This window comes from Camelina sativa, chromosome 5 (assembly GCF_000633955.1).
Source record: "Camelina sativa cultivar DH55 chromosome 5, Cs, whole genome shotgun sequence".
NCBI classification, from domain to species: domain Eukaryota; kingdom Viridiplantae; phylum Streptophyta; class Magnoliopsida; order Brassicales; family Brassicaceae; genus Camelina; species Camelina sativa.
The window spans coordinates 12518698-12531367 of NC_025689.1; the positions used below are offsets into that span (position 1 = coordinate 12518698).

General features: G+C 35.4%; 4 protein-coding genes across 4 annotated transcripts; 2 read left to right on the forward strand and 2 right to left on the reverse strand.

The window, feature by feature from the left end:
- LOC104786679 (peptidyl-prolyl cis-trans isomerase CYP19-4) lies at positions 1249-2823 on the forward strand. Its single transcript, XM_010512124.1, has 6 exons — positions 1249-1428; positions 1669-1738; positions 1842-1889; positions 1991-2014; positions 2107-2289; positions 2389-2823. The coding sequence occupies exons 1-6, from the start codon at positions 1270-1272 to the stop codon at positions 2601-2603; spliced, it is 699 nt and encodes a 232-aa protein (XP_010510426.1). The 5' UTR covers positions 1249-1269; the 3' UTR covers positions 2604-2823.
- Positions 5178-6327, reverse strand: LOC104789186. Its single transcript, XM_019245273.1, has 2 exons — positions 6304-6327; positions 5178-5903 (listed from the first exon to the last, which is right to left on the reverse strand). The coding sequence occupies exons 1-2, from the start codon at positions 6325-6327 to the stop codon at positions 5178-5180; spliced, it is 750 nt and encodes a 249-aa protein (XP_019100818.1).
- LOC109132843 (ankyrin repeat-containing protein ITN1-like) lies at positions 6494-7100 on the reverse strand. The gene is made up of 2 exons (XM_019245274.1): positions 6591-7100; positions 6494-6517 (listed from the first exon to the last, which is right to left on the reverse strand). The coding sequence occupies exons 1-2, from the start codon at positions 7098-7100 to the stop codon at positions 6494-6496; spliced, it is 534 nt and encodes a 177-aa protein (XP_019100819.1).
- Positions 9436-9988, forward strand: LOC104789187 (ABC transporter G family member 31-like). Its single transcript, XM_010514920.2, has 2 exons — positions 9436-9584; positions 9755-9988. Exons 1-2 carry the CDS (start codon positions 9486-9488, stop codon positions 9986-9988), a joined length of 333 nt encoding a protein of 110 aa, XP_010513222.1. The 5' UTR covers positions 9436-9485.

A 12670-nucleotide genomic window follows, 5' to 3' on the forward strand; every position in this document is an offset into this window, starting at 1 on the left:
GTTGCCACCAATTGACCTGCAGATCAATTGGTGACAACTTGTCCTGTGGGAAGGTTGTTAAAGGATGGGAACCAGGGTTCGAGGAACGCCTGGCGCACCAATAACCTACTGGTGGATTGGGATATCCACAGTGATGGGTTATGATTGATGCCCTGCAGGGCCAGGTTAGGGTCTGTTGGGCCAGCTAGTGGTGGGCTAGTGGGGTCCACAGACGGTCCATTGGGGCAGCTAGCGGTGGGCTAGTGGGGTCCGCGAGACGGGTTGTCACAGTTTTAGTCAATTAAATAGTTTGTTATTATTTCTTAAGATTTATGAAACAATAAATAGAGTTTTATTATTTTGTAAACAAATCTAAACTTTTCTTTTGTTAGTTATTAGAATAATTAAAACATAATAGCATTTTCGTAATATGTCACATCAGAACTGGTTAATTTTTTAACAATATAGCTTAAATAAGTATATAGATATATTTTAAAAATATTAACAATGTTGTATCCTAATTTTAATATATATATTTGTTATTATTAAATGATTTAGATATGTAAATATTTAATTTTAGTTTTATAAATAAATTTAAGTTTTATAATTTTCTAAATAGTTTGTTATTGTTTCCTAAGATTTCTGAAACAATAAATAGAATATGTTTAATTATTTTATTACATAATTTTGAAATAATTTTATTATTATTTTATTAAATAATTTCGAGATTATTTTATTAATAATTTTTTTATAATCTAATAAATTAATAATTGCTATTTTTTGGATAATCATTTTCAGGTTACAACAAATTAATATTAAAATTCTGTTATTATATTTTGTATTAAAATATAGTGGCATTTTGTGTAATATTTTATATGAAATAGGGTTATTTGTTTAAAGGGTTGCTTAAATAAGCATATAGATATATCAACATAGAAAGAAAGAAAAAAAGTAGGTTAATGAAAAGTAGGAAGCAAAATACAAAATCAAGAGTCTTGTAGGCTTTGTAGCTACTAGCTACTACACCTTACTATAAAAAAAAAAGTAGAGTTTCAGTGCCTTTCACAACAAAGTCATTTGTCTTTGTGGAAAACCACAGATAGATACACTTCAGATTTTTCAGTTTCATGATGATGAATTCTGAGGAAAAAAATTTCTTTACATGAATAATAAATTGTTTAATTAAAAGTATATTTTGATTTGCATATTTTCTCACTAATTTACAAATTACAAACTGTAAAAAGCCCACAAGAAAACCCACTAAGAAAGTCCAAGAAACAACTCCGGCGCATGTTAGCTTCGTTCAAGTGTGATCATCATCAATCGATCGTTTACTTACTTACTTACTACTCTGTTTCGATTGAGAAGAAGAAGATGACGAAGATGGCGAGAGCAAGCTCTATTCTATTTGGAACTCTCCTCCTTCTCGGAGCCGTAGCTTCAATCGAGGTAACCATTGCTTAATACCCTCACGAATCTGGCCACAAATGATCCAGATCTACAAATTGAATTCACCAGATTGTTTAAAGAGAGCTTCTAAGTGTTTGTTATCTAATACACACATGTACTTAGTTAGGCTTCTGGACTTAAGAACGATGATGTGATCACAGTTTCTGAAATGTGTAAAGTAACAACAGTTTCAAATCTCCGTTGATTTTTGAATCAATTTGTGGTTGTTCTTCAATTTAGGCAAAAGAAGATCTGAAAGAGATTACTCACAAGGTTTACTTCGATGTCGAGATCGACGGCAAATCCGCTGGTATATATGATTCCATTGAACTTTAGTGAAAAATGTTGTTCTTCAGCTTACAGATTCTTAGCTTTGCGTTGATGTTTGATTGGTTCTGTTTATGTCGTCGCAGGTCGCGTTGTTATAGGACTATTTGGCAAGGCAGTTCCTAAAACTGCAGGTGAAATAGTTATGGTTTTTGAAGTTTTTGATCATGTTTACTAGACTATGTTAAATCCAAGGGATTAATTCTTGATTGTGTGTGTGTTTTCCTTGTTGCAGAAAACTTCAGAGCTCTGTGCACAGGTATACTTTCACCATATAAACTCTATATTATGCACAATCTTGTTTCAATATTACAATGCAAACGATGAGATAATATCATTTGATTTTGACAGGGGAGAAAGGTGTTGGGAAGAGTGGGAAGCCTCTACACTACAAGGGAAGCAAATTCCATAGAATCATTCCCAGCTTTATGATCCAGGGAGGTGACTTCACACACGGAAACGGTATGGGTGGAGAATCAATCTACGGTCAGAAGTTTGCAGATGAGAACTTCAAGCTGAAGCACACTGGGCCAGGTTGTTTATCGTTTTCTTCCTTCTCTTTTAAGCCAAGTTTGGCGAGTGTCATAAAATTGTTGTGAAGACCTGATGGTTGATATGTGAATCGTGACACAGGTTTGCTTTCGATGGCTAACTCGGGAGAAGACACAAACGGTTCACAGTTTTTTATTACAACCGTGAAAACAAGCTGGTTAGATGGAAGGCATGTGGTGTTTGGGAAAGTGGAGCAAGGAATGGATGTTGTCTACAAGATTGAAGCTGAAGGAAAGCAAAGCGGAACTCCTAAGAGCAAAGTCGTTATTGCAGACAGTGGAGAACTTCCTCTCTAAACCGTATACCCAAAAACCCTTCTTCTTCTTCAGGATGCGAGTTAGTTTATAATGTAAACATGTCCCAAACGCTACAAGAACAGAATCACTTTTAAGTTTCAAAGGTTGGTTTCATTAATATTGACTTATAGAGAGAGTTTTTGCTTTTGTTTTGATTTTCTGGTGGTGTTGTTGGGGAATGTCAAGAAATTCAGAATAATGGTATGGTCATCCTTAAGTAGAGTCCGCAACTATGTATCTCAAGGACTTCAAACTCTGTTCTGATCACCTTTACAGAACCAACCTGGTGGAGTACTGGTAAAGTTAAAAAGGAGTTGAACCCTATGTCAAGGGTTTCAACATCATCTCAGCTTCTCTTCTCTACTCAACTCAAGTTTGAGTGCTCCATTCAAGAAGAAACTCAGTGTCCTCTTAAGGTGTTCATTCAAGGTGACACTTAGTGACTACTTACTGATCATAGACTAGATTTCTCCCTTTCAAACAGAACTCATATATACTAGTCAACTTATTTAGAATTCAAGATTATGCCTATCGTTTTCTTAACCAAAAGAGACCCTAAACAATGATTAATCTAACATTATATAGTTTCCCAATTAGCTGCCTTAGAAATTTCGTCTGAAAAGTAGCTCATATATATAAATTAATGATATGTTATTTGAACCAGCTTTTGTTTGCAAAGTAAGTAATTTTTACACTTTCTGATCTTGAGACTACAAATACGTACTTCACGTATATAGGAGATGTTCACCAAGGAACCCTCTTTTTATGGTTAAAGCCGTTGATGTCCATAAATTTAATCATAAGATTGCCATTTGCTACTGAATTGAAAGTTTTATTTGAATTCCATTGTTATAGAAAAAACTTAGGTTTAATTTTCAATGATATTGAAGTATATTTAAAGATTTTCTTGGTTAGGAAATACATGTATTTAACATGGTTCCATGTGGGATTTGAAAAGATATAACAAATATTTAGGTGAATTTTGAGTTTTTGTTAGGTTACTTGTTGGTGAGTGTTTCACATTGGCACAACCACAATACCTGTCCCAAAATGCATGCACAACTCCAAATGCGTGACAATTCAATTCTACTCGTAAAACGGTAACAGTACTATTTAAAAAGGGCCAAAAGATATATGAAAGTTAATCACATCAGTGTATCTTCAGCGTGCCATGGAACGTTGGCTCGTCGAATGCTCTCCACGTCGCCAAGCTGTGAGAGGATTACTTCTTGAAGTGTCCACGCCACTGGACAGATATAATAGAACCATACCACCGCACTGGAATCAACTGAAGTACCAAAACAAACAGGTTAAAGTATTTGTTTTGGTACTTCAGTTGTTTCCAGTGTGATGCTTATGGTTCTATTACATCTGTCCAGTGGCGTGGACACTTGAAGGAGTAATCCTCTAACAGCTTGGTGACGTAGAGAGCATCATCGACGAGCCAACGTTCCATGGCAAATCCGCTGTCGTGATCGTCGGCAAATCCGCTGGTTTGATTCCTTGATTCCTTGAATCCGCTGTCGTGATCTGTAGCGGGTCAAACAGTACACCGGAGAAGAACCTGAGACAGAGTTTGGTTGCGGATGTCAAGGGTTTCGATTTGGTGTATCCGCCGCAAAGCCGTGGATCCTGCAACCACCGGCGTTCCTGTTCAAGCTTCTGTTTCAGGTCATTCAGCAGGATCCGATCGTTTTTCCGGCGAAGGCATCGACCGCCGTTTTCTCCTTTTTGTAACTGCTGGACCTTTGTAATTAGTTCCAAGGCCGAGCCCATTAGTGGTAGGCCCATTATCATTACTAATATTAATAGAAAAGTTTTTTTAAAAAAAAAAAAAAAAAAAAAAAAAAAAAACTTAGTGGAAAATGTCGATCGTCGGCAAATCCACTTCAACGAGTGTGCCAATATCTTTCTTCATGCATGAACAGTTGTTATACATGATGGAGATATTTTGCAATGTTTCAACAATGTGTAGCTTCATTTTTTTAAAAGAAGTTTTTGGAACCCGGGGTTGTGATAAAATGTTTAATTTTTGACAGGGGAGAAAGGTGTTTGGAAGAGTGGGAAACCTCTACACTACAAGGGAAGCAAATTCCATAGAATCATTCCCACTCCCAGCTTTATGATCTAGGGAGGTGACTTCAAATCACACAGAGACGATATGGGTGGAGAATCAATCTATGGTCAGAAGTTTGCAGATGAGACTTTCAAGCTGAAGCACACCGGGCCAAGTGATTTATCATGCATCTCAGTCCCCATAACCAATAGGACAAACGATTCAATCACCTGTTCATCTCTTGTCATTCATCTAGTTAATCATAATATAGAATATGTATGTTAAAAGAGAATTCTCCATGTGAAGTGATTATAAAACATTCTTATAGGCTATTTTACGAAAATTATTTTTACAACAAATACAAAGAGCCCTTCATGAATCATGATACATAATTAATTACTTTTGTTTTATTTCTTTCACATGCATGTATGAACATAGTAAATACTAGTTAATAATTAACTCCATGGAAAAGCAGGCATGATTCGAGATATATAGATAACAGTTGAAGGCTTCACGGTTCAATAGCGATAGCTATGAGATGATCTGAAGCAGCTCGCCGGGAAGTCTACCTGTTGCCGGCGACGTTTATGAACAACGAATGCCTTGAAAATAGCAAACAACATGGAAAATATAATCAACGGGAATGCACAGACGAAGATGAACGCTGAGATATGCCAAATCCAGTAGGTTCCTGGAGACGGGAATATAACGGCGTACGATGCAGAGATAGCGATACCTAAAGCCGCCGTTGAACCATAGATTAACTTCCACATGGGGAGTCCAATTATGAGATTTAGGATTACGTATAGAGATGATAAGAAGGCAAATCCTGTGAGGGCAAGAAAAGAGAAGGCGTACTCGAAAGGCATTGTCATCTGCCCAGCCTTGTGCCTACCGCCATTCTCCTGCCAAAATCCGCCTGGAGGACAGAGACCAGCCGTGAATGCAGCTGTGACCATCAGTGTAGCCACCACAAGAATTGTTTCGTGGCGGTTGCTAGTGTTTCGAGAAGTGTCTCTAATGATGCTGAAATTGTTCAGCCCCAAGAGAGTGTTCTGTTTCTCAATAAATGATAGATCTTTGCTCAAATATTCTGCAAGAGTCGTCGTTGTGGAACGACAAACTAGTTTTTCTTTAGCACTATGAAATATTCTTCTTGCTTCAGGGAAACAAGCTCTAGACTGGTGAGTTTGATATATGTCCATCGCAGTTTTGCCATCAAAGTTCATGTTTTGATAGCAGACCTACACCAAAACCAGAGTTTTTGGTTCCCTCGTCAATACAAAACGACAGCACTTTGAGAGGTAAAGAATTAATGGGTCAAGACAGTTTGATGAAGCCCAGGCCCAACCAATTAATCAAGTCCAACAATGTGGCTCAATTCTCTGCAACGGCTATCTCACGTGAAGACAAAAGAAAAGGGAAGACTCCTGTCGTTGTCGATCGTACGGAGCCATTCAAGCTGTCAAATCGATTTGCAGCGCTTGATCCTTCATGTTCAAGAAGATCATGACATCTGGCAGAAGACTCTAGAGGAATCGAGAATGCATCTAGGGTTTATGGTTTTAGATATAAATAAACTTGTAAAGTCTCTCTTGTAAGTTAAGCAGAAATGAAACATTGAAAGCTTCAATCTTGTTAAACTGTTCTAACTTTCAGTAACTTCATGACCTGCAAAAATTGAATATTTACATATATTGAATATATATACAGCTTTTAGAAAGAACCAAATCAAAAGAAAGCAAATTAGTCTCTCACATGCATGTTAATAATAAAATTAGTTTAGAATAGCTAGCAGATCCAAAAGCTATATATATATATACCTCAGTTTGATTTATGGATGTAGCAATATGGAAGACTGTGTTACCATATTCATCCTTCCAGTCCAAGATGTCCTCTCTGTTTACTCTCTTGACCCATCCCAATAGAACCTTAAATGCCATAATCTGGTGGTTCTTCACAGCAATATGCACAACGGTCTCACACTTAATCGTCAAATCGTTTACAGAAGAAGGACAAGCAAACAAAAACTCACTCAACAATTCTGCATCACCTATTCGAGCCACCTGATGCAAAGGAGTAATCCTTCCTCTTCCCTTGATGCTGACTAAGCTGCTGTCAATTGCGACAAACCCTCTCACCATTCGACTGTGGTTGTTGTGTAGGGCTAAATGCATAGGGCTGAAACCTGACACGTTTAGCTTCAAAGCAAGCGACGGCTTAAGGCTCATTACTTCCATGGCAAAATGAGTTTGCCCTTTCTCAGCTGCAATGTGTAGTGGTGTCTCACAAAAAGCCATTTTATCAAAGTGATCTAAAATGTTTTTATCTTCTGCTATCAACTCGTAAAGCTTTCCTATATCCCCGTCTTGAGCCGCCTTCTTCAGTTTCTCAAACATATTTTCATCTCGAGCTACGATGACATCCACAACGACGGACATAACTTCACAACCAAGCTAGCTTCTGCTGCCTCTACAGTTGTTTTTTTTTGGCTCCTCTAACTCCTGCCTAAATACTAACGCACGATTCTCCAATCAACTACCTTGGCATATTAAAGACTTTAGTTATCATATCATCAGACCACTCATGTTCCACGTGAAGGACTTTGACAATGTTGCATTTAAATCCTTAGGACCATATCTTTCTGCCTTCTCGTAACCATGTGGGTGGCAACTAGCTAGACTAATATTTTTTCAAAACGAGTTCATGGAGTTTTCCTATATTAAATTTAGTTAGGTTCCACATCAATGTGGTCGAAAAGAACCCATCAAGTTTTTTTTGTTTGACAATATGATGTCAAATCTGTGAATGATTAACGTTTGCCTCCATACCAAACTATAGACAAAATGAATAACACATAAACGTTACAAAAAGGATGCTTCGTTGAATTTCATTTGTAAGAGAGAGATAGAGACGTGCAGATGAACACACGAATGATTCTGATCACATCTTTGTACCAGGAGCTTTTCATTGGAGGGACTCGTCATACCTCACAACTTATGAACTTCATGACGTTAATTTTTCAATTTTTTTAATTCAAACGACCTTTGTTTCTTGATGTTCTAAAACTTCTAATACACAACTTTGTAGTGCTGGCAGCGACGATTCCATCGATCCGTTAATTCCAATATACAATTTCACCGGAAAACTCATTGAAACTGAAAAAGTGGTCAAAGCCACTTTGTCAAAAATAAGTTCCAACATCTTGATGAATCAGTTGAGTTTTCAAGATATGTAAACTCCCAAAAGCCATGATAAAGCATAATTCAAAAAATTTAATAAATAAATTTACAAAAATAGGAAAAATAGGAAAAGGAAAACACATTACTTTTTAATCCATGGAAGCTTAAGCTTCGGCAGACCTTTTGAATTTTTCTCCAAATAAATCCCATCAAGTTTGGCACGCCATGAATATACTTGTTTACATTTACTCGGTTTGGATCCTCTGTGTTAAAGTACAGAGAACACACACACAAATAACCTATTTGGAAACGCACCAAGCAAACTCTTTTTATTCAATCTTATATGAAAACTCTCGTTTTTTACAAAACTTTAATAAAAACTCACTCTCCTATCTATCTAAAGCAACACCCTGTGTAGATTTAAAAGAGTTAAACACACTCACCTTCTAAGCCTTTTTATAAATGTTTGAAGAAGGTTACAAATCTCACAACTTTCTACCCACGATTGTTAGCTCTTTTCGTGGCTAGCCCTAGTCTTTTTATACTTGCACCAAAGATCTCTAACCTAAATCTTTGTGCATCCTAACAAAAAGGAAATATCCTTGATCCCCAAAGATATTACATCTTTATTCCCTTAACGAGATATATTCTCAATATCTTCGAGTATATGCTTCTTCCTTCCAAATCTCATGACTCGTCATCTTGTCCAACAATCCTTCTCCACATCAGCACTTCATGCCATGTCAGCTAATCACAAACATCTTGTCATCGTCAGAACTCTGATGCACTTTCACTCTGTATGCTACAAAATCGTGAGAATACTTCATCCACAAACCTTGTTTCAAGACACAACGCCATATCGTCTTTTTGAATACATCCTCCCGAAAAAGAATTGTTTTATTGGCTTTGAATTCTAAAATATTAACTTCTAAATTGTTGTTCTTAGAATGGCAATCATATTGAAGAGTTCGACCAGGACCAAGATCGTTTATTATCTCCAATCTGCTTGTAGGGCAATTTGTATTGAAGATACCTTCAGTATTCGATCCAAAACACATAATATTAATTAATATAAAAACTACAAGATTTTTCATGTTTTTATTAGAGACTTTTTTTTAAGTAATATGACTCTATCAAAATATAATATTTTTAGCTCTTTTGTGGGGTATAAATATGTTTTGTTATTGACCAATAACTTGTTATTTATTGGCTATAGTTAATTACTAATTAGCTATATATACACAACCATGAGCCACTTAAAATTTTGGTGAAGATAATTTAATATCGAAAATTATTGTTGTCAAAATAATTAAAAACAAAATCACACAAAGATGATAGGAGAAACACATGATGGTTGGCATGCATTTATTATTATTCACACTTAATTATCCACCAGCTCTGTTATGCTAACTGTGAAACCTGACCTATATATATAATGCAGGAGAGATGATTGTTGGACCAAGAAAAACGTTGTTTATGGATGAAATATCTACTGGTCTTGATAGCTCAACAACTTTCCAGATTGTGAAATGCATCAGAAACTTTGTCCACCTAATGGATGCAACTGTTCTCATGGCACTTCTTTAGCCTGCACCAGAAACATTTGATCTTTTTGATGACTTAATTCTTCTATCAGAAGGTTACATGGTGTATCAAGGCCCTCGACAAGATGTGGTGGGATTTTTTGAGTCTCTAGGATTCCGTCTCCCACCACGTAAAGGTGTTGCCGATTTTCTCCAAGAGGTATACATCCTAACTCTTTTACAATCTTGTTGTTTATTTCATGCATTTTAGTTTTGGTTATTTACTAAAACATTACATAGATATGATTCAGAGATATAGTTTAGTAGTACAACTTCACATGGTAGCCTAAAAATTTTATTCTCTAATCAAATATAATGTTGGCATTGCAGGTGACTTCCAAAAAGGATCAAGCTCAATACTGGGCAGATCCTTCGAAACCATATCAGTTCATTCCTGTCTCAGACATAGCGGCTGCGTTCCGAAACTCACAATATGGGCATGCTGCGGATTCCAAGCTGGCCACACCATTTGATAAGTCATCAGCGGATCCNTTCCAGATTGTGAAATGCATCAGAAACTTTGTCCACCTAATGGATGCAACTGTTCTCATGGCACTTCTTTAGCCTGCACCAGAAACATTTGATCTTTTTGATGACTTAATTCTTCTATCAGAAGGTTACATGGTGTATCAAGGCCCTCGACAAGATGTGGTGGGATTTTTTGAGTCTCTAGGATTCCGTCTCCCACCACGTAAAGGTGTTGAGTCTTTATGGATGATATTCTCACGATTTTGTAGCATAGAGAGGATCCAAACCGAGTAAATGTGAACACGTATAACTTTTTGTTCATATATTGCTTATGTTTTGCTTATCTTCTTCTTAATAATTTTGTTTTAAAACTTAATTCATATCTTAATAATTATAATGTATTGACAGCGTTGTAATCAAATATTACTTATCTATAAATTAAATTCATGAAAAAACTTAATTTGATGAAGATACTTAAGATGGGGTGGAATACTATTAAGATTTTTGTTTAATATGAAAAAACAATTAATAAATAATTCAATTGAGATGTTTAGAATGGATCTGTTGATACCATATGTGTTTTTTTCCATTAAATACTTTATTGGCTATAGAATTAGCTATATATATATACACAACCATGAGCCACTTAAACTTTTGGTGAAGATAATTTAATTTCGAAAATTGTTGTTGTCCAATAACTTGAATGAACCATATTCGAGACCATATTTTAGGGGTATACATGTTGTCAAACTTGTGAAATTAGCTACAAGCACTAAAACTTGCAACTACAGTTTTACGTATCCCTTATTTAATATTTCAAAAGTACACAATTTTTTTTTAGTAAACAATATAATAGTTATCTTATTATATAAAGTATGGTTTCAAAAGTTACTACTTTATAAGATTGCGATATGTGTCAAAATTTTATTACGTTGTAGATTATTAAAATAATAAAATATTAAAATAGTAAAATCTTATTATTATGTTATAAAAGTTACTAATTCATAAGATCGTGATATGTGTCAAAATCTTATTATGTTGTACATTATTAAAATAATAATAAAATCTTATTATTATGTTGTAAATTATACAATTTTGTAATTCCAAAGAAAAAGGAATTGTCCAAACAAAAAAAATCCATAATTCAAAAACATAAAAGAAATCATAGAGATAATTTTACAATTAGGATACACGTAGTTATCCTAAAGAATATCCTAAAAAATTCTACAATAACTAAACTTATACAAAAACAACCCTACATTATATTGAATTCATTGGCCTAATCTTTAAATATATATACATATATATATATATATATATATAAAGATATGTTGCAACAAGTATTTTGTATGTGGTGTGAATGATGATGTATGCAATGGTGAGATATGAATAGAATGATGGATGGGTGTTTCAATTCCCCTTATGCTGTTGCAGTATAAGAGGTATCAATCCTAAATGAGTGTTTGTGAACAGTTAAGATGTGCATATGAATATAAGTTAAGACAAATGTAAAGATTGCTTGTCACTAACAATCCTAAGATGGAAATGTAAAATGCAGAAAATAAACTACAAGAACTAAGAACTAGATGCAAATGAAACTGAATGATTGAAACAGTAGTGAAGCAAGAACTGAAATAGTAACTACTATTAATGAACTAATGCAAGACAGGTAATGAACTGAAAACTAAATGAATGCAACTAGAATGGAATAGGAATGAAACAGGACAATCACAAATCATAAACCAGAGTTCTGGGGATGAACTCGAGCAAGCACTCGACCGAGTGTAGGTCGAGTGAGAGGTCGAGTTGGTTAAATCCGGAAAACAGAGCAATGCTAGAAAAACAGAGCAACACAAGAGTCAAATCAAACAACAAGCAAGCAACAGGATTAAGACTAAAATATCAATAAACAAGGAAGGTCCTGAGGATGGATTCATGGGATGAACTAATCATTGTGGTTATCTAACTTGGTCAACAAATCTCAAGCAAACTTTGAGCTAACCTCTAGACATATAAATCTAAGACAAGTTTCTCCCACTCTCATGGTCAAGAAACAATCAAACCTATGCAATTCTAGACTTGTTCTCACACAGTAAAGAATCTACACAAGCAGGCATTAAGCAATACATCTCAAACCAAACAAGACCTCTAATCTCTTAGCAAGCCTAATGGTAAGCTCTAGATCTAGCCTTATCTATGCTTCCTAAACATTGGTGTGATGCTAAGAAGCTTGAAATCAGACTCTACCCTCTCAGATATAGAATCAGCATTAAGATCATCTACCCTAGAAGAGATCTACAACAATCAAGCTTGACCAAATCACATAAACCACAAGATCAATCCATCCTAACCCATCCTCAAGATCCTAAGGAAACTACTCACAACAATACATGGTGAACAAAGTCAAAAACCCAGAAAATATTGAAACTTGCATTATTAGGAAGATGAAACAAAGATCTATAATATTGATGAAAGGATGAAACTCAAATTCTCAATATCTTGAAAGTTATAGAACCAACAAAATACAAGAATCTAGTCTTCTTTCTTAAGGAAGTACAAGATCTTAAAAATAAAAATGCAAAAGGAATAAAGCTAAAAAAGGTAAAAACTAGGTTTAGGGAATATCTAAAAAGCTGGACTCCTTTGGTGGCTGCAGGTACAAGGCCTTATATACGTGAGGAGGTGGAAGCCCTATAAATACAAAAAGTCAAAGTAGTCAACGGCTCGGTCAACTCGACCAGTGCTCGGTCGAGTGGCTTGGTCGAGCTGGCTTCTCTC